This window comes from Rhinoderma darwinii, chromosome 5, assembly GCF_050947455.1.
Source record: "Rhinoderma darwinii isolate aRhiDar2 chromosome 5, aRhiDar2.hap1, whole genome shotgun sequence".
Taxonomy (NCBI): Eukaryota; Metazoa; Chordata; class Amphibia; order Anura; family Rhinodermatidae; genus Rhinoderma; species Rhinoderma darwinii.
In genome coordinates, this window is record NC_134691.1 from 294207330 (window position 1) to 294234067 (window position 26738).

The window sequence follows — 26738 nt, forward strand, 5'->3', positions numbered from 1 at the left end:
TGACAGGTTGCTGTATATTGGGATCGGTAGTCACTGTCCAGGGTGCAGAAACAGTTACTGCCGATCGCTTAACTCTTTCAGCACCCTGGACAGTGACTATTTACTGACGTCTCCTAGCAACGCTCCCGTAATTACGGGAGCCCCATTGACTTCCTCAGTATGGCTGTAGACCTAGAAATACATAGGTCCAGCCAGAATGAAGAAATGTCATGTCAAAAAAGCAAGACGCATCCGCACCACATATTACATTTTCATGACAGCTGCGGACTCCATTGCGGAATTTAGAATCTCCATTGAAGTCAATGGAGAAATTCCGCCATGAGTCCGCAACCAGTCCGCCACAACTCCGCAACATCCATTGCATGCTGCGGACACCAAATTCCGCACCGCAGCCTATGCTCCGCAGCGGAATTTTCTGCCTCGTCTAAACGAACCCTACAAAATAGAAGTGGAAGTCAATGGAGAAACGGCTCCGCTGCGGATTAACGCTGCGGAGTGTCCGCAGCGGAATTCAAGAGCAATTCCGCCACGTGTGGCTTTGCCCTAACTGTCAGGGGGGAAACCACTAAGTGGCCACCACATATGTTCTTTAGCATGCGTGGTGCTCTTCATTTTGGTAGACACTTTGCGGGGCTCTTTGCTCTATGCTATTGCACTTATTAGATACCCTAATTTAAAGGAGCCAGTCCTGGTGACAATTTTCTTTTAAAAGGTTAAAAATGGAATGACTACCAACGACATAATGTTAGAAACCGCTCTGATTTTGTTTTATTCGCTGAGGTTCTTGCTCTACATCCCACCAAGTAGGTGCAGCAGGTTTTTCATTTAACACTCAATAAGTACAAACTGAGTTTTAATTGACCTTCGGGGAGAGCATTTAATCCATTTTCCAACAGTATACTTAATATATTTTATGTCTTCAGAGCCACAATATTAATTTGAAATGCTGGCAGCAAGTCATTTCACAACTACCCTATGGGTAAACAAATAGTGTGGGAAGCTAAATTAAATTGTCACTTTTATAGGAGTTTCCTTCTTGCTGAGTATTCTGTGTGAACCTGTTACCTAGAAACAAGCAAAATGAAGTCACACTTCCTAAATCACATTTAACCCCTTCTCTGCCCAGGGGATATGCAGTACCATTAATATTTATGTAGAGGTTTCGATTTCTGTCTTGTGAGCCTCGCAATGTATTCTGGTTTTGTCCAGAGGAGTCTGTTGCTCCTATCAGTTTAACATGGTTTGGTGATTTTTTTTTTTCGTTGTAGGAGCGGTGGCCAGCACTGAAGTAAAGCTGAAGCTCCAGGAATTCCTCCTGAGTAAATCTGCAACAAAAGATATTTTTGCAAACGGAACCAATCATTCCATGGGTCGCCACCCCAAGCTTTGGTACACGTATGTCATCATATCTCAATGTCTTATTTTTGCAAAGAACTAATGTTACTATGTTACAGGTTTGGTTAGGTTAAATGGGGAAGTACAGCAACTCAAATAATTGTTATTTAGGACAGAGGTAGCTCAATATTAGCACACACCAAGACATTTATATCTTTACCAGGGTGTGCATAAAGCTTCACAAAAAATATGACCTTCCTCCTGTTGCTGGGTCAAGATGCATGCCCTATAAGCCATCAGGCCCAGGAGGACTGAGTACTTGTTCACCACAACCCTCATCATTCTATGTAGGATGGAAGGCGCTGTAATTCTCAGGTTTTCTACTTCTGTAGTTGCTGGGAATACACTGCCAAAGAGTTATAGCTTCTTATATGGGGTGGACAAGTAGGACATGTCTGGTGACCAGTCTGCCTTTCGATGATTTAAGTTTTTAGTTGAAGATATAACTGACTGAGAAAAGAGAATGAATAAAGAGGCTTGACGGGTCCCAGACCAAACTCCTTTTTATTTCTTCCCGCTATATTAATCCGATTTTTGTAAAACTAAATTTAGGTTAGATACCTTTTTTTCAATGGAGAAATTACTTTTCCGTTTTACTTCAGAGAACAATTCGTTAAAGGGCTTTTCCAGGGTTTTAAAATTGAGGACCTATCCCTAGGATAGACCATCAATTTTAGATCAGTAGGGGTATGACCCTCAGCATCCCCACCATTCAGTTGTTTGAAGGGGCCACAGCTTATTAAATAGTAACATTTCAGGTTTTAGCTGGCTAGATACCAGACCATAAAATTGTCACATTTTGTTGTTTATGTTGCAGGGCAGCACATCATACTTCATTGGATCAAAGCTCTCCTCCCCTAAGTGGGACCTCTCCTTCATACAAATATCCTTTACCAGGGGCTCATGATGGCAAGGACGATTTTCCTTTAAGAAAAACCGGTAGGCTTTTAATACGGTTTTGGTTACATGCTCTTGAAAAATAACTAATTCAATGTTTCTTAAAGGGAAGGTGTCATGATTTTTTTTTTCTTATCATATTGCTTTTAGGATGATATGAACATAAATTTTATTTGTGTTCTTCTGTTCTACTTTTTACTTTTTTCTTACTTTTACTTCTCTATGGGGGCTGCCATTTTTTTAATCTCTGTATGTGTCGATTAACGACACATACACAGATGGAATACGGCACATACATCCCCATAGAGAATGCGAACGGGAGCTGTTCCATTCTCAGAAGCGTACGCCATCTGTGTGGGAGTGGCACATGCGCCGCTCCCAAACAGACCAAAACGAAGCTCGTTAGCAGAGCGAAATCCGGCGCCATTTTCATGTGGACCGGAAGCCGCTGCTGGACAGTAAGATGACGACTTCGGGCCGCGGCTTCCGGCCATATTTTTGAAGGAAGCAAAGACGCAAGGCATAGGAGCGGAGGCGGCAGTTGCGGCAGGAGCAGGTAATTTATGTGTTTGTGTATGTGATGTATGTATTATGTTCGTGTATGTTCATGTTATACGGTCTGCTGAACTCTGTAGCTAATCCTCCTACACTGTGCAGTTGCTCAGAAAATGGTGGTACACAGATTCAAACCCTTCCTTCTCCTGGAACTAGCCAGAAGAAGGGAGGGGGGATTGTGTGAGGACACTAGAGCGAGTGTGTCTACCCCAAATTTGCAGCATAAAGCAATGAGGTTGCTTTACCACATTGACCATGCTGCAATTTTGGGAACTGCTCCCTCTAGTGACCAGCACATGGAAATGTTATAAAGTAGAATCTAATTTATAATATTTCCTGACTCATGAAAAAATTAAAAAAATTAAAACAATGTGTAATCACTTAAATAATAATTGTTTAACTAAAAAATAAAATAAAATACATTCCCTTTAAGCAGGCACTGCGTAAAAGCAGCTTGCCGTTCTAGCAGGGTGGGGGGCATAATTTAGTGATTAAAAACAAAAGAGGTCCTCCGCTCGCACTCTACTAATACACCCCAAAACAATCCACCTTAGGGATTGTACTCCCTTCACAGCTTCTTCCTGGGGCATCCAGTGAGAGGTTATAGTGTGGTGCGGAAGCATTCAGGGAGACTCCGTTGTTTTTTTATTTGAACGGAGCTGGAGTTTAAAGGAGGGCAGTCCCTAAAGTGGAATTGCGGTGTCTTAGTGGAGTGTGAGCGGAGGAGCTCTTTTGCCTTTGATTTAGTTTGGACATTTTTTGGACTTTGAGTTCCATTGTGCTTTTTTTGTAGTGTCCCGTGTTTACTGGTTGCATCATATCATAGTTTCTGTATTTATGCATAATTTAGGTTTTGTAACTTCTTGTTTAAGAGCATATTTGGAAAGTCCTCCCATTTTTCCTATTGAACATAAAGTAATAAGATATTTACTTCAGTATGCTGCCTTGTATGAGACCAGTCAACGCAAAAAAAAAGAACAGCTTGCCTTTCTTATGTTCTCTGAGTAAGGCTTCGTTCACATCTGCGTCAGGGTCCTGTTCTGACTTTCCGTTGGAGCTTTCCATCAGAACGGGACCATGACTGACACAAACGGAAACCATAGGTTTTCGTTTGCATCACCATTGATTACAATGGTGACGGATCCGGTGCAAATGGTTTCCGTTTACCTCAGTTGTGCAAGGGTTCCGTCGTTTTGACGGAATCAATACCGTAGTGGAAACACGCGGCAGATTTGTTGCAGAAATTTTTGCAATTAAAAATCTGTAGCATTCATCTAAATAGGGTTGTGTATGGATTTTTATAAATCCAATTCAGATTAATATTAACTACCACATGTGAACATATCCTTATAGTCCTAAGATGGCCATACACGAAAAATAACTGTCGTCGGAACGCTCTATTGGCCTCCAACTATTTATTTCCACCATAAACATGCACGCATGGCCGAGAAGGGAATCAGCCGCTACCAGACTCCTCTCCCGGGGAACAAAGGATTGGTCATGTTCAAAGCTAGACTACACTAGACCATGTTCACACGTTCAGGATTTGATGAGGTTTAAGGCGCGGATTCCGCACCTAAATCCTTGTGAAAACCACTGATATTCTGAATCCAATGCAAGTGAAACGAGTATTTTATGCTCCATCCACAAGCAGTGGATTAAATCCACGCCCAATAATGACAACGCTACGGATTTTAAATCGGCAGTATGCTTACTATTTGCAAGGATTCTGCACATAAAAAGCCACAGATTAGCCCCATTGAATTTCAGTAGGGCTAATCCATGTGCGGATCCGCTGGCACATCCTCGCCAGAAATCCTTATTTTTCAGCCTTACATTTTTTCCGCAGACTCATTAAAAAAATCGATTAACGGTTACACCTGCATACAGTAAGAGCTTACATAATCCAAACCTTTCTGGACTGCAAAATATTCCACTTTACTGAGCATCCCATGGTAAACACTATATCACAGCCCTGTGATGTGAAATCTGGCATAAATCATGGCTGTTTTCCTTTGGTTCCAATGGGAATCAAATTCTGTCCCGCTCTATATTTTCTGATGGACATCGTGTTTGCATCAAGTGAAACTTACTGAACCCCTGCTGAGAACATGAATAGGTGTAGAAATCTCTGTACCCTGAAAAAAACCTACACAGCTGCTTTTGAAGTTTAATGGAAGTGGCATTTGAAACGAATACACGTCCCAAATGCAACCCTTATCAGAAACTCCGAGTGGAGAATTTGCCCTTTAGGTTTACCCTGTGTCCATTTGTATTATATATAAATGGGCTGATATCTTAAACACATGAAAAGAAGTAGACACTGCAAATAAATCTTGAAGCATGGTTATACGTATCGTTTCTACATTGCTGGGTAAACATGTGGGCAGGGAAAAGCCTTACATTCCAGCTGTGAGTCTGAATACATATCAAATACTCCCACTATTAACTAGTGTTCCCCTTTAAAGACTCCTGTAGAGTGTGGTTTGTCATCATTGGCCACCAATTATAAATATTACATGAGATATTTCCTGCAAGCAAGAGTGGAAAACACTGCAGCAGGAGTCAGCTGGGTTTTTTTTACTAGACAGTATAACATACATAGTGTTGGGATTTAGGAATAAGTATAAAATATATCGTAAATATGGGAAAATTAGATTGTAAGCCACGCTGAAGGCAGGGATTTCATGCCCAGTAAGATGGTCCAGGAAATTTAATGTTAGTCTGAGACTTGTATTTATATTCAGATTTCTTTTTCAAGGGCAGGAAGAGGGAAAACTAGCTCAGAATGGGTTAATTTAAAACAATGTCTTGCATCAAGAAGTGCGACACATCTTTGATCAGATTTATAGTAAAGCTCATAGGTAAAGATGTAAAATTGCGTCTTCTCTTGCACTATTAGCCCCAGCGTTCATGCTCTACAATAGGCCTACATTTGTTTACTTGAATATCAGTGTTCAGCTACTTTGTAAACTTTGTTTTCGTAAAAAAACTAATATGGTGTTTCATTTAAAAATCAAACAAAAATCGAAGTGGGCTTTGCAATATACTTACCTTACCAATTCCACTTTAGTTCCCTGCCGTCATCACGTCCACCCCCCATAGCTCATGTTGTTCCCCCATGCCCACTAAGGTAAGATCCATAGTGACAACAGGTGACCTCAGATGGCAATCTGTTCATAGGAACAACTCCGCGGAGATTAACGATTGGCCAATAGTGGGGGACTGGAGCAGAGTCGGTAAGGTAAGTATATTGCAGTGTTTGTTATTTTTGCAATTTTGAACTCGGATTGCTCGATTTTTTTAAATTCTAGGGTTATAAACTACAAATCCTGTGTATAGTTTGATTCTGCAGTCATGTGCATATTTAGAACCGATAAAAACACAGGGACATATACAGAAACACCGAAAAAGGCCATACTTGCAAATGGACACAGCCAGGCCAGAAATGCTGATGAAAGGGCGAGCAGGTGCTTTAAATAATAATAGCCACTCCCACTAGTCTTGAGGGGAGTGGTGTGTGGTGCATGGGATGTGTAGTAAGAAATAATAAATGAATAGTGTGTGTGCAAGTGTAATACTATAAGTGAAATATAGGGGGCAGTAATAAATGAAGTGCCTCAATAGAAATAAATGGATAATGGGGTGCAAGTGAGTGAAACATGGAGGGATAGTGTGTTTTTTAAATTCTAGGGTTATAAACTACAAATCCTGTGTATAGTTTGATTCTGCAGTCATGTGCATATTTGCCAACATTTGAAAAATGTTTCCAGAGACACTTAGAGTGTGGCGTCTTTGGTGAGTGTGTCATATGGGGGCGTGGCTTATTTGGTGGGTGTGGCCAGTGGGCATGGCCTTTTTCAGAATTTCTGCATGCAAATAAACAAACAACAATTTCTGCACTAGTTTGGCTTACAACTACTATGGGGAATGGCATCTTTCTGGTTATCTGGTTGTTTACAGGCACGTGATATCTCACTTTATCACTAGGGCTAGGTGATATGTGCTGACCACAACTGGTAGCGTAAAAACCTGTGTAGATAGTGCCACTCTCAGTGTCCCTTGTAGATGGTGCTCCAAACTGCCCCAGTAGATATTGCCACTCATTGCTCCCTGTAGATAGTGCTCCACACTGCCCCCAGTACATATTGCCACACACTTCTCTCTGTAGATAGCGCCACACACTGCTCCCTGTAAATATTGCCATGCACTGCTTCCTGTAAATATTGCCATGCACTGCTTCCTGTAGATAATGCCATAGTGCCCCCTGTAGATAGTGCATATGGACAGTGATGTCGTCAGGGATTCCCTCTATGAGCAAAATCCGCGGCCGGAGCATCGGAGCAATGCTCTGGCCGGGGGTTCCGCTCCAGGGGATTGAATGGCAGAGCAGGAAGCAGATAGTTTCCTGCCCTGCCATGTATTCAATTGTATCTGCGACCAGCGGACGCAGATACAATTAAATGTGGCAGTCGCGGGGACACCTCCCGGGACAGTCATTTGTTGGTACAGTCTCTGTAAATTCGGGACAGTCCCGGCAAATTCGGGACTGTTGGCAGCCATGCATGTGTTAGCCTGAAGTTAGATGGAAACTTTTAGTAGTGTAACTTTCCACTTATAACTATCGAGTGACGGTTGCAATCCACAGGTTTGCACTGAGTTGCGGCGTGTATTCCTCGGGACTACAGCAGCAGCTCGCTATGTAAAATTGGAAAGTTGTGATGCCAAAACGTCTCCATGTATCCCCAGGCCAATAATCAGCCAAACGATTGTTCTTACGAATGCTCATTCCCAATCATCCTGTAAACAGGGCAGCGATCAGCCGACAAACAAGCAGATGCTTATTTGTCGGCTGATCACATACTTTATGCAGCCTATATAATCATCATTGTAAACAGGGGATGTGCTGCTGACAATGATGCAAAATCATGGGGACTGAACGATCGTATTAACAGTTGTTCATCCCCATAGTGTAAAGTATCGACTGTTAACGAGCGCCGATCAACAATCGTTACTTTGTCGATCGGCGCTTGTTATGGGAAGACACCTGCCTGTGTAAACCCACTTTTACTTTTTTCCATCTGCCCCCTCTTTTACTGTCTAAGTAATGAAAAAGAGTGGAGTAACACAGATTACACATTGGACCTCGCTTTTATTTATGATCAAAGCAGGCCTGAATATGAATTTATCAAATTGGTTACATAAAGTCCATCGGCTTTGTTTGTAGTCTGTAACCATAGAGACACATAGGTTTGCATAGGAGCTTTGAACACAAAATAACAGGATTTTTATTTTTTATTTTTTTACTTGAATTTTCCTTTAAAATGAATTTTGGACATCTCCGTTCAATAAAAGGTTGATCCTCGCACTTCTAAATAGAGGTACAGGAATTTCTTCCCCGAACAGTTGACAATTTGCCCGCCATAGAATACAATAGAAGAAGCAAATCGTCTGATCGGTTCACCAATTGAATCCGAATGGCAGGCGAATTGGGTGAAAAGTTTGCTGATCTCTATAATAACAGAACTCGGCCCTTTGTTAAATGACGGCTGCGAAGTAAAAAGTAACAACCGAAAGAAAACGGAAGGAAAATCGGGCGGGTGGCACAATCCTTGCGATCATGGGACAGAAACAGGATTTTTTAATCAAGACTATTTGCAAAGTTGCTTAATTTTATATTTTAGATGGATTGAAGAAATACAAAATAAATTGGTTGCAAAAATTTACGTAGCCTTAACAAAGTTTTGACCGAACACGTATTAGAACATTTCTTGCTGTTAGCGGTAAATGAACAGGAATAGGAATCATTGTGCTAATATGAGAAATTATCACACTGAAACCTTTATAAAGCGTTCTTCCTGTGATAGGTAGTAAGGCATCGGTCGCATTATACTTATGGTATATATTTTCTATGGGGTCAATGATTTACTAGCTCTTCCACATTTCAGTAATTAACATGACATTTTAACAACATCCAGAAATACCCTGTTTACCTATTAAATCACAATAAGTACAATAGAGTTAATTCTAGCCCTCAGCTACACAACCCCTATGTTTTTATGCTGCTTTATCAGGAAAAGAAACAGGAACCCCGACACGAGTCAAATGACCCTTGCCTCATTTAAGTAGCCACAAGGCTATGCTGCAGGCTTTGGGGACAATGAGGGACTGTTGTACTGCTTTGTCCATTGGACATACAATGATGTCCTGTATATGCTTACAGTGATGGACAGGCAGAAATCGGTCACCTTTGCCCTTGAGGTTAAGCCTTTTTTTCCTTTGCTATGGGCAACATGGCTTTAGATGCTTTTTACTCATTCATATAATATATAGGATATGTTCTTATAATTTCCCTAATAGATTTTTATTATCGTAATTGTTCCCCATTTATGCCAAAAATATGACAGGGAAACAGCAGGAAAGTTTAAATCCCCATAGCCTTCCTGTCGTGCCATCAGAAGACTCAGATGTAACTTGAAGCAATGCAAAAATCTGTAATGAAACCCCCAAATATCAAGTGTCATTTATGGAACTGATCTTCTCCTATGTAACAAAGGTATCTTTTGGGCTCCAGAGTCCGCTTGCAACTGCTGTAATACATGAATGACATGAAATCCCTACAATCCTCCTGTATTAAAGTATTATTTCAATAATATGACTGAATGTGACATAATATGACTGAATAATGTGACATTTTAGAGTGCAGGCTCGCTTTATCTGAAGCGTTTTGTCCAGGATAATGCTGCTCCCACTGCCCATACTGGTCCCAGTGGTACAGATAATGCCCCTTTCACCTGACTTTTGGAAGATCCGCTTTCTTGTATGTCTTTTTAGACCAAAAGGAGGATTGGATCTTAACACAAGGGAGAGGGTAAACATTCCTTATGGAAATATTAGGGAATGTTTGCTTTCTTTCTTGTGCCAAGATCCAATCCTCCGCTTTGACCCCAAAAAAATAGAGCAGATAACCCGAACATGATCTGAAAAGAGTCTAATACATATTGAGAGAGGTGCAGGCAACCGACCAAACAACGTTGGCCTACCATGTGCACTCTGTATGGAGACCTGGTCAGATCACAAGGCTGCTGGGGTTGGTAAGAGTGGTAGCAGATTTGCCTGTAATATTTATTTGCTATATATGCAATTCCCTAATAATTCATTGTAGCTTCAGCAAAGGTGAGCCAGTATGTGTGCCACCTAATAAAATTACACAGCACTCATTACACTTGTAGGACATCTGATTTTCACACAACATCTCTAATGGTTTGTCTACAGTCACAACGCTTTGATCACTGTCTGCTACTGACATGCTAATTTACATTTAATGGTCTCTTCTCACTTGTACATTTACAATAATAATGTCTTTATAGAAGCAAAATGTGTTTTCTTATGACTTTGTGTCTGTTGTGCTCCTTTAGGTCCAGACAGGCTATTCTTAGGTTTTGCAAAGCACCAAAGGTGGGGTAGAGGATAGAGGGCCGTCATGTATAGTCCAGTCCATCAAGTCCACAACCTGATCATCTCTGTAGGGAATCACAGATCCCACAATGCACTGTCTGTATATTAAGCATTAACCCCTAAGAGAAGAAAAAATGGAAATATAAGTCCCTGAGTTTCTGTGTGAAGCTGTTTCTGAGTTATCTTCATCTCATTGATGCTGGTAACAACCACTAATTTCACAAATTCTTGCCAGTCACCCAGCTTCCCACCTATCCTGAATGGCCCATACATCCCTATTCTTCTACTCTTTACCAGAGTTGTAGCTTGGCTTTCCTACACTCTGGGTAAAAATTCAATTCACTGCCCTAGCCCTGGATCTAAAAACCCAGAATAAGGCAGTGCTGCTTGTCGGTGCCCACTTGGCACCCAGGGCACATGCCCTATCAGCTTCTCCCTGGCTATACCCCTGCTCCTTACTGATAATTCTGGTATTATGTTTAGAAAGTAGCTGAAGGTGAAGATTTCTATAGGATTCTCCCATATGGTAGTCCCAAGTAATTGGGTCTTCCTGGGATACCTCTTTAATGGAGACTGGGCACAATTTATAGTCACTGGGTTTAAAAAAAAAAAAAGCCTAACTAGCTCTTAAAATTGCTGTGTATATGGAAATCTTGTGTTTGCTAAATTATAATACTTAACTTCTTAACTTTTTTTAAAGGTTTTATCACTGACTTGCATTTGGCTCTCACAGCTGTAAACATCATTGTGGTTTATCTCACTGTTAAGTTAAATATTTTTCCCACCGGTGGTTTTCTCATAGATAACTTTTACATTATTTTGGCTGGTTCCACATAGTGATAAATCATGAGGACAATGGCAGCCAGGTATTTTAGAAAAAGCTGAAAGTGATGCATTGGAAATTCTGTATAGTGTATGTACATCACTGTCATTTGTGGAAAGAATATAATTACATCTCACAGTCTGTGATGTAGTGTAGACTATGTTTTTTTTTTTTTCAGATCAATACAATGTTCTGACTTCTGATCTCCATTATTGGATTTCATGTTGATATTAATATCTAGATTAGCCTATAGGTCAGATCTGTCAGTGAAGAACCAGTGCCATCTTATAACATAATTTGTAGATTCCCAAAACCAATATGAAGGCATACAGAATAATAGAATCATTTTAAAAAAAAAGGCTGATATTAATACTCTACTTTTATTGTTATGGAGTTTCTAAGATATGTTGAAAAAACGACATACTGGGTGGTACAGGAGCCAGGTTTTCCTTCAATGAAAGATTCCCGATCCCCGGTACACTTCGGCTTGATTTGTCTTAACTCTTATTATTGGTTAATACAAAGTCCAGAAATACTTGTCTGAGAGAATGATTTGAGTTGCAGGATCTGGCCACAGGGTTCATGTATACAACAGTATTATGGTTCTGTTTTGTATGGAGCCATAGAGCTGCATGAGTACTGAGTACGAATCCGCCATAAAAAAAATCGTGGCATGCTTTATCGGTCTCCATATGTATGGAGGTGTTCTCCCCTAGAAGTGCAGCCTGTAAGGCAGTGCACATTCACTGCGCGGCTCCATTCACAGGGTTCTGCTGTGTGTGTGAGCCCTTACAATCAATGTCTGGACCCCTTAATTCAGGGTATTGGGGGTTCGCAACAACATATTAAACTTTTCTTCCTTTTACTATTATATAAATATTTTTGAGAGACCTGTCATTTCGCATACACCAAGGGACTCGAGTCTATAAAATGACTGGAAGTCCTATCCTTGCTACGTATTGACTGGTTAGCTTTGCTTCTTTGTAGTATTCCTGCCATGGTTTCCACCAGCACGGAGCTTACATGTTTTTTTGGTGCTTGCATGATTTCCTTTAGTTGCTCTCGTTTCCTACATCATTCTAGCAACATGTATAGTATAATTGGTTTTCTATCAAATTGACCCTAACGTGTATATGAGAACTAAATATTTACTAATCATTCCGAGCTGAGAAATATTTATGTGTGTGTGTGTATATATATATATATATATATATATATATATTACTAAGACATAGCTTTTTGAATGTATGGGTCAACATATGTTCCAGCAGTTTGTCTCCATTAACTGAAACCTCTGCCAGGCTTAAACTGCCTGGCATGTTGACTTGGGCTACGGCTGACTACTAGCGCCAGTCAACATATATACAACGCTGAACAATTGTGCATATACAGTATTGGTAACACCCAATATTTCTTTAATGAACCCTATATATTTATTGTCTACTAGAGTTTAATGTAATTTTATAACAAGCATCCCTTCAACTGTGTATGGGTCCAGTTTTAGAATTGTTAGCAGTTAGCTGTTGTTTTCTTACTCCCAGGTAAATCATTGTAAGTGGACAATCATGCAGTAAGGTCGCACGTCATTGTTAATGGCAGAGGGGAAACTAACCCTGGGAAATAGGGTTGATGTAGTGCATTAAACTTATCTTGCTAAATTGGTGAACTACATGTAACTTACCGTATCTACATGCTTTATCAAAGATTAATTATAATGGAAGCCCCCACTGCGGAAATAGCTTATCATCATTTACGCTATATACTTATCTTGAATACAATAATGGCGTTTTAACAAATCTGGTGCAAAGGAATAGTGGAGGAATGGCAGATAGTATCAGACGGCTTCTTTTAAGAATAAAAGCTGGAATATGACTAGTGCTTAGGGAACTAAGTTTGATCATGTTGAAGATCAAACCGCAGTGGGTAATGTTTTTAATAACATGTGCTTGTCTATATGGATGAGACGTTTAAAGGAATTTTCCGAGATCTGGGTGATGTTCAGAAAAAAAAGCATACTATGACCAATAAAAATCTTTGTAAATATACTTTACAAAACTCTGGGCCTCTGTTTAGAACACTTTCACATCTACTATGGTCATGGGATATGAGGGCTCAATAAACGTCATGGACCCATCATTTTAAACATTGACCTGGAGCAGGGGAAGTCGGCCTCCGTGATGGAAACCGTATTTTTCAAAACATAAAATATATTTAAATGATTTTTCTTTTCCTACATCAAGCACAGTAACGGGGTTTTCAAAAATTCATGGAAATATCAGAAAAACCTGTTATATCTAATGTCTATGAACATGTAAAAAAAAATAAAAATCTTTATGACATAGTCCTACAGATTTGTGCTTATTTTGACAGTCAATGTACTAAAAATGTATCTTGAGTATGAAACTACTTGAAGAAAATAAATATTTATATACTGTATATACCAACTAAACACTCGTATCTTATACACAACATTATATGTAAGTGACTTTTAAGTGTTGATGGAATAATAAAGATTTTGTTATTACAGAATCTATTTCTTAACAAACGAACTGTTCAGTATCAAGTCCAATTGCATAGGAAGCCGGCAAGTTCTCTACCTAATAAAAGGACATTGGTGGCTCCACTGTGCCTTCAGTTCCCAAGGGAGTCTGTAGACACTAGAGGTCTGGCAGTCCTAGACATTACAGGAGGAATAGTGCAGGACACATCACATTCCTTACGAGCTTCAGTGGACCATGTCACCTATGTAGTTGTCTAGGTCCTATCTGTGAGAAAGGTCAAAAAGCATTAGGATATAGAGCAATAAATATACAATCATAAAGGGGACAATAAAACTAAGAGCACTTAATCCCCATTCCCATTGCTGACAAGCGTTCTCAAAACAACAACAGTATAAAATAATTCTTGACCTTTTTATACATGTTAATCCCTTTCTTTCCCAAGACACTTAATACTACTTTAGGATTCTAAATCAGTACCACAAAGATGTCTTCTCCCTGATGGTTTCCATCCTAGTTCCTTTAAATGAGCTGAGCTTATCTGTAGATCATGAAAGACAGTTTAACAACACATTAAGTGAAACATAATTTGAGACTTTGCTTATAAACATCTTTTAGCATTCGATCATTGCAAGTGAAGCAAAGCTGACATAACACAGTGCTTTAAGATCCAATAAGCAATATAACGATTTATTTAGATCAAGTACAGAACTTGCACTCAGCCATTTCCATGAGCAAGAGAACTCTCTGCCAAACGCATCTTAAGATAGTGTTGTTTTTGATGAAATTGGACTGCGAGAATCAGTCTAGAAAAGTTTGTGCTACAGTTGAGACTGTTTTACATTTGGTTTCATTCACTAAAAAAGGAACTAAAAGTATTTACAATACCAAAGTAAAACCTTAAGTTATCTTTTATCTTACCATGGACTTTATACAGTAGTATTGAGTCCATATTCGGCCTTGTGGACAATTACCAAAAACTGTGCCGGGCCGAGTGATGTTTGAGGACTCTCTTGATTCTAAAAGATGACAAGATGGCTTGTGCATAAAAACTATACTAAACTGTTTTACAGGAATGTAATAATTTTTTTATAAATGATGTAAGATTTGGTATGACCATTCGAAAGTACTTGAAAGAAAGAAGAAAAAGTACGGGCTGTGCATAGCCTCATCCTAATTCTGCGTTCATGGGCGTATCTATAGAAGGGGGCAGAGATTGGAGTTCCATTCGAGCCCTGGATCCTATTGTTTGTGATTGTTGCTGGGTGCAGGAAGAATTGTAATGATATAACATTGAAAGAGAAAGATGTATTCACTGTTACAGTATGGTTTCTACATTGTAGCAGCTAGTGTCTTTTATTTTTATATTACATATGTTCTCAGCATATGTGTCAGACTCCATTCCTTCTGTTATCTGACTATCCCCACGCGGCGATATCTAAGACAAGAGGCATGTAGACAAGAGTAACTAGGAGTATATACAGTAACTCAGAGTATGAAAGGTTTTGAAAATTACAATTAGAAGTGATGCATCATGAGGCACAACCAAAGGTATATATACATTTCTGTTCCACAGATTTTAAGCACTCTCTTCATTGGTATTCCAAAGATCATCAATGTAAAAGTAATGTTATGACTGAAGTTCTTCCTAAACAAATTTCTTACAATTAGAGTATTAAAGGTCTGGTGATGTTTGATCATTACGCTGGGACTTTTGTCTGTAGAGAATGAGGGCTACATTGTATAAACGTTCTGTCCTTTATACGTTTCGTGCTAGATAACCTGGAAGGTAATGCAGTAAATGGAGGTTTGGAAACCAGTAATTCACATGAGCATGTTACACTTTAAACATCTGAATTATAATAAACAAAACATTGAGACCTTTATATGTGGCTAAATGCTCAGCTCTTGGCAGACTTCGACATCTCTGAGTTCTCCATATCGCAATATCTCGCTCTTCATGAGAACGGCTTGTACTTTGTTACTTTTTAATTAAGCAAAACAAATAAAGATTTTTTTTTTGGTTATTTACTGACATTGAAATCAGCATTGACCCCTGGAAACTGGGTTTCCAGTAACCTATATATTTCTATATGCTTAAAGTCTTTGTATTACACTACACAACGGATGTAGCAGTGTCCATATAGTGGACCTAGGACTGCTATACCACTATTAATACACTACCTGGAAATACTACTAAGTTACAGAAAATAAAAATATTTCGATAATGTTCCTCATTATATACTGTAGTTACAGTAATGGGATCATATCTTATATATCCTTTGTATTGTACTAAACTTCAAGTATATCTTCCTAATAAGGATTAATGGAAAGGAATATGTCTATAATAGGATAATACAAGCACATGCTATACTGGACCCCAGTTTTCAATATAGGGCTATGTACAATAATATCACATTATTGGTGTATATTTGGTGTTGAGAAATTTTGTCTACACATTATTTTTAAATGCAGAATTTTGTGGCATGATGCATGTTTATTTCAATAAGGAGAGGCCAAAAGGACACCGTCACACACCTGTGACATCCGCTTATCCCCTTCGAAAAAAGGATTGGGCATGTATAAATTCAATATGCCCCATTCCTCTTTTACCTGACATCTGCCAACAGTCCCATATACACATAGATTCCTGGCCGATCCAGCCAAAATTCAGTGTATAGCCAGTTTTAGAGTCTCAGGCTTTTAGGCCCTTTCCTTACTTGACTTTAGCAATTGGCATAAGTTTAGATCAGGTACCTGTCGTTGCTTCAAAGTGGACCTTTATTTTTAGGCAAATTTTGTCAAAATTGTGTAGGAATATAAATAAAGGCGTTTTCCAATGAACATGTACGCACCAAAAGAGCAAGGGGCTGACAACATTAGACAACTTGTATCCAGGTGGATACTGTCCGCAAGTTTAGAGATTGATAGGGTTGTCGGTACTAAACCAAAGTACTAATGACGTGTTCAATCCAAGTATTCTCCATCCTTGGTCAGTTTGAATATTCCCAGTTCCTGGATGCATACGTTGGAGGAAGGATAGCTATACAGGGGCTATGCAGAGTGCAATGGGTTTCCTTGACCATTTTACATTACATACTGTAGCTCATTTTGGCTATGTACAATTTAAACTTTGTTTCCTTCGTTGTAAATTAAATAGCAAAATCCAAAAAAATCACAAATAACATACAGCTTTATTAGACCAAAATAATCTTTATTTGTAGATGCTCATTTGTTTTAAGTATGTGTCATTTTATATGTTTACTACTTCAGCTGGTTATAATGCGTTGCAAAATATGTTGCTGCTATAGGCCCTGTTCACAAAGAGTTTTTTTGCAGGTCTGGAAATTCCGCCTGTAAAATCTGCTCCAGCCGTTTTTTTGCACAGTGGTTTGACAAAAATGTGTCAAAACACTCGTCGAGGCGTTTTATTTCCGTCTCCCATTGATTGAAATGGGGTTTTGGAGGCGGAAACCGCCTCAAGATAGGTCATGTCGCTTCTTTTTGCCGCGAGGCGGTTTTTCCGCTCGCGGAAAAAAAACGCCTCCGCCTCCCATTGAAATCAATGGAAGGAATTTTCGGACATTTTTCGGGGCGTTTTCAGACACGGTTTCCACGTCAAAAAACGTGCCAAGGGCCATAGAAATAAAAGTTATAGTTATGAACTTCTTCAGCTTATAAAAACACACTAATAAAAAAAAAGCCTAAAATAATACTGTCAGCATCTAACTATGGGTTGCTCATTAAATAGAAATTCACAATGAATTTATTTAATGAAAATTTTTCCCTTAACGTATCTTCAAGTGAAAGACCTCAACATGAAAAGTTATTTTCTATCCAAAAGCAAAATATTTGAGTTGCTCTTGAAAAATTGCACAAGCTTTATTCTCTCCTGTCGGTGTCCTCATGGGAAAGTCATATAAATGAGAGTGATACCTCCCCATTGGTTTTAGCTGTTAGAAATTCTAAGCACGCTGAAATTGTACATAATTCTCTTCCAAAGGAAATAGCATTTCAGTAGTTTGTCCTCTGTGCCTCATTGAGTTATGGTGCTGCAAAATTATCCCTGTTAAATGACTCTACCAGATGGAAGGCTGCGTTGTATATTTGGTTAATTAAGTTGTAGGGGACTGGAATAATATCCCCAAACATAACAACCGTATCAGAGAAACGTGAACAATTAACATCAATTTCAAATTACATTTTAAATACAATGTTAAACAGGCGTCATTCATAATTCGATTAACAAGACAAATAAACTAAAATATAAAAAATGGAAATGATTTTTCCTATGCAAATAACTGCAGAAGACGAGTCAGCACTGCCTGATTTATTACACGTTTCTAATGCCATTTGTGTTTATGACATTTTAAATGTGACTTCTCATAATGTATTTAGAATGTACTGTATGAACCGCAAATATGAGAAAAAATTCCAACACTGCTTGGTACTGATAGCTTTCCGGAATATCAGAAATTCTGAAATACTGGAAGTTTAGATGTACATATTTACCAATGTTGCCTCCTGTGTTTCTCTAAGCCCATATTCAACCTCTAAGGCCCCGTGCAGACGACCGTAGCCATGTGCACGGCTGTGATTTTCGGGTCGGCCAGCAGCGGACTGTTTTGCGGGCAATGCACATGACCGCGGCCATTATTTTCAATGAGCCCGGACCGCAGAAGACGGCCGTAATAAGACATGTCCGTTCTTTCTGCGGTCCGGGCTCCCGGGCCATGCACGGACCGTAAAAACTACGGTTGTGTGCATGGCCCCATAGAAATGAATGGGGCCGCAATTCTCCCGTGGATTTTTGGGGGAATTGCGGCCACAAAAGCACGTTCGTGTGCATGGGGCCTTAGGCTTCACACACAACCTCCCACTTGTAGTACTTGACTTCTATGCTTCCCTACTCTGCTTCCATATGCCTCCAATTTCATAAACTCCTGAACTCCAAAAACACTGAAGCTTATATTGTATAAAGCATAAATGCTGCTAAATTAGAGACTTCCTTTAGAAGTCTTTAGGGTAGAAGAAATTAGTTAATTGGGGATACAAGGTGGGGGAGGGGAGGAGCGGGCATCTGCATTGCAAGAGGAAGACAAAACCCTATGAAGTGTTAGGGTATGTTCACACGCAGTAGCAAAATACATCTGAAATTACGGAGCTGTTTTGAAGCGAAAACAGCTCCTGAATTTCAGACGTTTTTGCAAGTACTCACGTTTTTCGCACCCTCTTTTACGGACGTTTTTGAAGCTGTTTTTCAATGGAGTCAATGAAAAACGGCTCCAAAAACCGCCCAAAAAGCGACATGCACTTCTTTGACGCGGGTGTCTTTTTATGCGCCGTCTTTTGACAGCGACACGTAAAATTACACCTCGTCTGAACAGAATGGGCAGATGTTGGTAAGCGTAATGGAGCCATTTTTTCAGGCGTAATTCGAGGCGTAAAACACCTGAATTACGCTTGTGAACATATCCTTAAAGCGGTTCTCCAGGAATTATTTTTTTGCCCCCTTATTCACCTGGGATGACGTTTTATCCCAGGTGACTGCTGCAGCCAATCACAGGCTGCAGCAGGCACATTGGATGTAACATCATCCCAGGAGGCCGGGCTGCAGGACCTCAGAGGGACGCCTCGCCGCGGCTACGGGTAGGTATAGACTCTTCTTTTTACATGCTGTTTTCCGCACAATTTGGTGCGGTTTTTCGGCCGGAATTCCCTGCGGGAACTAGGGTGGATACTGTGTGCTTATATGCATCGTATCTGCCCTGTGTGAACATACCCTAAATGTTTGTTTTATTATTAAATATAACATATACTTTTATAAAGATGTTGGGGTTACTCTATAAAGTTTGTGAACTTGGCTAACTGTAATAAATGTCCAACTCCCCCTCTTATAAGAAATAATTAAAATTCACTGTAAATATAATCACTAACAGAAACACCGGTAAATGCTAATACGATTTTTTTTTTACCAGGAGGTTTAAGATATAATCCTCTTAATTAAATCTCGTTGTATTAAGAGCACATTTCTAAAGCTCGATTCCTTGAACCTACCTAAATACATATATTATATAATAGGAGAAATAATTTACATACTGGTCATACAATTCCCCTATTTATTATGACCTAAATGAACTGCTTTACATAATACTGTACATATCTTAATACTGAGGTAAGAACGAAGGGCTTTGGTAAAAAAAGAACAGCATCAAATACCCCCAGGGGGAGAGCAGCACTTCTCTCATTTGTACTTATAAAGAACAAATGTGCATCTTTGTCTAGGAACCATATGCCTTCATTGTGTAACATTCACACATTACGGCTAATGGCTAGTTGGTTACGGCCTCATGCACACGACCGTATTTTTTCACACCCGTAAATACTGGCGTAAATACGGGTCCGGTGTCACACGTATTCCACCCGTTTTGCACCAGTATTTACGAACCCGTGCTCGTAAATATGGGTCCGGTGTCACACGTATTCCACCCGTATTTACGAGCACGTTTTTGGCAGCAAAATAGCACTGCACTAATCGGCAGCCCCTTCTCTCTATCAGTGCAGGATAGAGAGAAGGGACAGCCTTTTCTGTAATAAAAGTTAAAGAAATTCATACTTACCGGCCGTTGTCTTGGTGACGCGTCCCTCTCTTCACATCCAGCCCGACATCCCTGGATGACGCGGCAGTCCATGTGACCGCTGCAGCCTGTGATTGACCTGTGATTGGCTGCAGCGGTCACATGGCCTGAAACGTCATCCAGGACGTCGGCCCGGATGTCGAGAGGGACGCGTCACCAAGGCAACGGGCGGGAGACCGGACTGGAGAGTTGTCGGTAAGTATGAACGTCTTTTATTTTTATTTTTTACAGGATAGGGGATACATGTCTTGTTTATGGCAGAGCGGGGAGATACCTCCCCGCTCTGCCATAGTTTTCATTGTAGTCCCGGCGGTAGTTACGCCACTGGGCTGTGGCCTGCAGACCGGGTAGTCCCCTGACCTCGCCTCACCTCGCAACGCTCCCGTAATCACGGGTGAACACACGCAGCCACCCATGATTACGGGAGCCCCATAGACTTCTATGGGATGCCCGTGCCGTTATTACGGCATGAAATAGGGCATGTTCTATCTTTTTTAACGGCACGGGTACCTTCCCGTGAGCAAACGGGAAGGTACCCGTGGCTAACAGAAGCCTATGAGCCCGTTATTGCGGGTCGTAATAACGACCCGCAATAACGGGTGTTTTTACGGTCGTGTGCATGAGGCCTTATAAGGGTTTTACATTTGCATTTTATTAGTTAATCACTCCCTTGTCTCTTAAAGGGGCCTTGCAAGTTTATTACAACGCAAGTGGTTAACAATCTGGTGGAGAAGATCCTATTTACAAATTTTAAGTGTATTGTTAGAGGTGGGGATCATGAGTAATAGGAAAAAATTTGCCATATGAGAAGAAACACTAAACCAAGATAATTCTGGCATGGTAGTGTTGTTGCGCCAATGAGTATGATGGTCTCAGTCATCCTTTATCTGTACATGTATGGAGTTGTTGTAACATTTCTAAACCAACATCATAGAGCACGTGCTCATGTCTAAAATAATATCTCATAAGGGTCTCAATAAAAAAAAAAGGGTCTTATATTGGTGTTCGTCCAGCAGACTTTTACCCAATGAGCATTCTGAACTTCACAGACTATTACTGTAGCAATGATTATCATGTTGTTAAATGACACATCCATGTATGTTTACAACCTTGTATTTATATAGGACATGTTTGGAAGGTTTCCTGAAAGGATACTAGCTTTTATACCCGGCGTTGCTCAGGCGGTTGACTTACGGTATAGATAGAGTAAAAGCTCACTATTTAAATACCCAATTATGTGTTGTAAGGCCCCATGCAAACGACCGTAGAATTCGTCCGTAGTTATGGACCCGTTCACGTCTATTGCCCATGGACACCTTCCTGTATATTTACAGGAAGGTGTCCGTGCTGTAGAAAGGCTCCGCAAAAGATAGGACATGTTCTGTTTTTACTTTTTATGGACCGTGCTCCCATATTTTATATGGGAGCACGACCCGCATAATAATTAGAGAGTATTAAAAGTTAACTTACCTGTTTCTGAAGTGTTAGGGTATGTTCACACGCAGTAGCAAAATACATCTGAAATTACGGATATGTTTTCAAGCAAAAACATCTCCTGAATTTCAGACGTTTTTGCAAGCACTGTTTTTTTTAAATGCTGCTGGGGAACCAGGATCCTGACCTGTCCACAGAGTTTAAGGCAGCACAGAGTATTTCAGGAGCCGCGTTCTGCTCCCGTAGGTAAACGGGGTAGCAGCACTGCGAAGACCGCACAGAGAATTCACCGGCGGTCAGGATAGAACGTAGCAGCTAGATGAGGGGAACACACCCAGCTGCTAAGTGAGACACAGCAGGGCGCGCTTCCAACACAACCGTGCTGTTAGCTATACAGCTGTCAGCCGTGCAGTAGGATCTTGTGCGGGGTGGTGACTTGCCAATCATGTGAAGGTGTTATTGAGGACAGGAGTGGAGGAGAGGTAACAGACTGAGAGCTACGTAATGGTAAGAGCAGAGTTCACAGCAGCACAGAATATTTCAGGAGAGGAGCGTGCAGATGTTGAGGAGTGTATGATGCTGACTGGTCACGGATTGGTCAGCGTCATACACATAAACACGTCCAGTTAAAAACACAATACACGCCCAGTTGGACATAACGAAAAAAAACGCCCAGTTGTCCATTTCAAAGCTCATTTGCATAAATATAAAATAGCTCATAACTTGGCCAAAAATGAACGTTTTTAAAAAACAAACGTTGCTGTTATCTACATTGCAGCGCCGATCACATTCAATAGGAGATAGGGGTTTGAGAATCTGGTGACAGAGCCTTTTTAACACTATGATCACATGATAAAAAAAAAAGTATTCCCTTTAGGAAATAAAAGTCCTAAGCCAGTGCTCCTAGACTAAACTACGAAGTGGTGGATGAGGGGCGGGGACTTCTGATTCATGCCCATTTGGCATCATTTTTCCTCGCTCCTCATCTTTACCATTAGCCCTTCCATCGCTCATTCCTTCTCCATGCATTTTAGTCCCTCAATTATACGAGACAGGACAACTGTGGCCAACATCGCAGTGCTGCTGTGTTAGGCAATTCAGCGAGGAATGATGTACGTTTTAGCCAATTATGGGCTGCCACATCATCAATAGGGGACGGGGCCTGTCAGTGCAATCCGTTACCTGGGGAACGCGTGTCCAATCAAAAATAGGTATACCCTGATTTTAAACTAAATTAAAATTCGGGCTTCAAATAAACAAACTTTCGAAAATATATATAAGATGTCCACACCAGTTTATAGTGTATATAGAGATATAATCTAGATAAAAAGTATCTGTAAATATAACGCATTATCTTGTACTGACCATGGGTTACAGTCTATTTTATAACCCAGTGCTGCATTTACAATTCTGTTTGTTGTTATTGGAAACAGTCGAGTTTATTGTGTAAAGTGTAAACTTCCCAGAATGCAAATCATAAAAACTCAGGATAAGTACAAGATAAGTAGAGCAATGTATTAACAAAGTTTCGAAAGTTTTTCTTAAGAATAATTATAAGTTTAACCTGTGAAATATTGCTAAAAGAAGTTCTCCTGGACCAAAACATTTCTGCACTGAAAAAAACGGAACCTTTGTAATGTGTCTCAATATGGTCCATGAGTTGAGGTCTTGGAGACCATGGTCTACAGACATGTGTCAGTTCTGGACCCACTGTGTACACTTTACGACTAAATATCAGATATTGCATAGTTGTGTATTTATACTAGTTTATTTTTTTTATTTTTTAAAACTTTGGTTTTTTTTTCTCTTTTAAAGCATTAATGTTGTATTGTCATGTGCCTATTAATATGTTCTACCTGGTTGGTAGTGAAGTCTATCCCCCCAATAAAATAATGATGTATGATGATCCTTTGTCGTTTAGCAGAGAGAGCCATTAAACAGAAAACCTGAGATGACTATAGCAATCCTTCTATTTCAACATGAACTAAAGCATTCATAGTCACATACCTCAAGACCTAGAAATGTTCTTTGGTGGACGCAAGGAAATAATAAAGTAGAATTTATAATTGTCTGTTTGAGTATGAGAGGGAACATCTGGTGGACATGTCTCATGGTGTACTCACCACAGCTGTGCTTTAATCACTATTGACTCACATGTATCAACCGACTATAAAAAGATTATGTATTTTAGGAGTCGCTGATATGTGGGAAAAAACCCTCAATTGTGCTTTACTTTTTTTTATCATGAGACATCAAAAGTATTAACATACCGTAAAATGTCACAAAAATATTAAAAACATTATCAAACATAGAAGCAAATACATAAATAAGGTTGATCCATTGTTATTTTTATCAATACATAGAACAGGGCAGAGATAAACCTTTCATAGAACATGTTTATATTTGTAAAATGTTATATATATTTACCATATACAGTATATGACACCAGTAGTTATAAATCCAGTCATTTGATGCACTCTTTTATGCTACTCATTTATGGGTTTTACTGGGACTGTTGGCTTGTCCTTAGGATAAGCGATCAATGCTTGATCAGTGGAGGTCTGACCTCCGGGAGCCCTGCTGATTAAAGTTATTTAACTCAAAAGTGTGTCCTTTCGGCTTATGTCTGACTGGCATGCTTCGGTATAACTTTTTGAAAAAAACTTAGTTTACCGCATGTTTTGGGAATCAATGGGAATCAATGTCAGACATATGCAAATGAATAGAATACAGCTGCATACATCTAGGCTATAAGTCGGGCGTACACATTGAATATGGTGTCAACAAAGCCTTATACGTTTTTATTGACTATTACTCATACAACCAGGGGTAGAGAGGCTACAAAAAGCCCCTATGGGTGTTTATTAATGACGTGTAGGCACTCTCTGTGCTGCCATATTGTGCATATGTGACACACCATAGCAATGCTTCTGGGGGAGACTACCTGCATAGTACCACATCCATTGGCTCACACTATAGCAATGCTTCGGGGGGAGACTACCTGTATATTACAACATTCATTGGCTCACACCATAGCAATGCTTCTGGGGGAGACTACCTGCATAGTACGACATCCATTGGCTCACACCATAGCAATACTTCTGGGGGAAACTACCTGCATAGTACAACATCCATTGGCTCACACCATAGCAATGTTTCGGGGGGAGACTACCTGCATAGTACGACATCCATTGGCTCACGCCATAGCAATGCTTCTGGGGGAGACTACCTGCATAGTACAACATCCATTGGCTCACACCATAACAAAGCTTCAGGGGGGAGACTACCTGTATGTATGACATCCATTGGCTCACACCATAGCAATGCTTCTGGGGGAGACTACCTGCATAGTACGACATCCATTGGCTCACACCATAGCAATGCTTCTGGGGGAGACTACCTGCATAGTACAACATCCATTGGCTCACACCATAGCAATGCTTCTGGGGGAGACTACCTGTATAGTACGACATCCATTGGCTCACACCATAGCAATGCTTCTGGGGGAGACTACCTGCATAGTACGACATCCATTGGCTCACACCATAGCAATGCTTCTGGGGGAGACTACCTGTATAGTACGACATCCATTGGCTCACACCATAGCAATGCTTCTGGGGGAGACTACCTGCATAGTACAACATCCATTGGCTCCCACCATAGCAATGCTTCGGGGGGAGACTACCTGCATAGTACGACATCCATTGGCTCACACTATAGCAATGCTTCTGGGGGAGACTACATGCATAGTACAACATCCATTGGCTCACACCATAGCAATGCTTCAGGGGGAGACTACCTGCATAGTACGACATCCATTGGCTCACACCATAGCAATGCTTTGGGGGGAGACTACCTGTATAGTACGACATCCATTGGCTCATGATATTTTTTTATAAACTGCATTTTAAAATTGGAATTACAAAGGTACAATTTGTGTCCTAAGTAGATTTATGGATCCGTACAACATAGATCCATAAAGATGGCCAAGTGCATAGGGCCTAAAAGAAATGCTTATACTTTGACTCTTTTTAAATCCAACCCAATGAACCAAAACTGCACCAGCTCTTGCCTCCCAGCAATATAAAGGATTTTAAACATATAAGTTATATATTATGACATATACTATAGCTTCATTTTCAGACTTATTTAACAATATTCTAAACTTGTATTCCTGTATTTTGCAGGATAACAGATTTAATCAGATGGATTTTTTTTTATCCCTACTATGTAACTATTATAGCTAATTGCACCTCTGCACCACCCACTTGAACTGTTCTCATATATGGCAGATGGCCCCCAGGCATAGGGGTCTGGTTGCAATTGGAGCCTCTGAAACCCCTATTGGTATACCACTGTGACTACAATAGTGAAATCACAGGGTGGTGAACTCTACTGTTTCATTTTGAAGAAATTAGGGATGGGTAGGAGATTAAGCAAGAAAGGGAATTCCACATAGTCGGTAATTAATGGGAGTTTAATGTGTTTATCATTGAGGTGATCAGATTTCATATAAAAAGTCTGCATGTCAAATAAACATCAGCTGCTCTTTAAGAATGTACAGTAATAACTAATAAAATGAACTATTTGTAAAAGTCTTCATTCTATCTTCAAAGAAAAGCTATGAAGCTTCCTGAATCTCATGTTACCTATGTCTAGTGCAGACTCTACAAGAGGTCCTGGTTTCTCCTCTACCCCCATTTCCTGTCTTTTTTCATTAAGTCCTGATTTGCACTTGGCACACATCACAGTGATACAAAGGTAGGAGTTGTTCTCCGTCCCCAGACCATCAGAAGCGCTGTGTCATCTGCCTTTAACACAGGAACTGACCTCAAATATTGTTTAACATAGAACAGCTTACTACTAAGTTACAAAGCAACCAACGAATCCATGAAGAACAGTCCTTTTTTTCAATTATCAATTGGACAAATATTTCAATATATAATATAGCCTTAGTAAAATGCCTTACCGGCAAAAACCGAATGATCACTCAGAGTCCTTCACTTGTTCCCTTCTGTCAAATTATTGGGCTCCGGCTCT

General features: G+C 40.1%; 1 protein-coding gene and 1 long non-coding RNA gene across 5 annotated transcripts in view; one reads left to right on the plus strand and one right to left on the minus strand.

Annotated features, from left to right (window-relative positions):
- HDAC9 (histone deacetylase 9) overlaps positions 1-26738 on the plus strand; it is a 407399-nt gene that overhangs the window by 325675 nt on the left and 54986 nt on the right. For both annotated transcript variants that reach the window (XM_075827302.1, XM_075827303.1), the window contains 2 exons: positions 1269-1395; positions 2213-2334. In XM_075827302.1, the coding sequence (XP_075683417.1) occupies positions 1269-1395; positions 2213-2334 (249 nt within the window). The remainder of the gene's footprint in view (positions 1-1268; positions 1396-2212; positions 2335-26738) is intronic.
- On the minus strand, positions 1228-20347 carry LOC142651976 (uncharacterized). 3 transcript variants are annotated; one of them, XR_012847748.1, is made up of 4 exons: positions 20247-20343; positions 14107-14167; positions 13726-13893; positions 1228-1325 (listed from the first exon to the last, which is right to left on the minus strand). It is a non-coding gene; the product is annotated as an uncharacterized LOC142651976 (long non-coding RNA). The 3 variants fall into 3 exon arrangements; XR_012847747.1 differs by lacking the exon at positions 1228-1325 and adding an exon at positions 9776-10424 and having other exon boundaries at positions 20247-20340; XR_012847746.1 differs by lacking the exon at positions 1228-1325 and having other exon boundaries at positions 13536-13893; positions 20247-20347.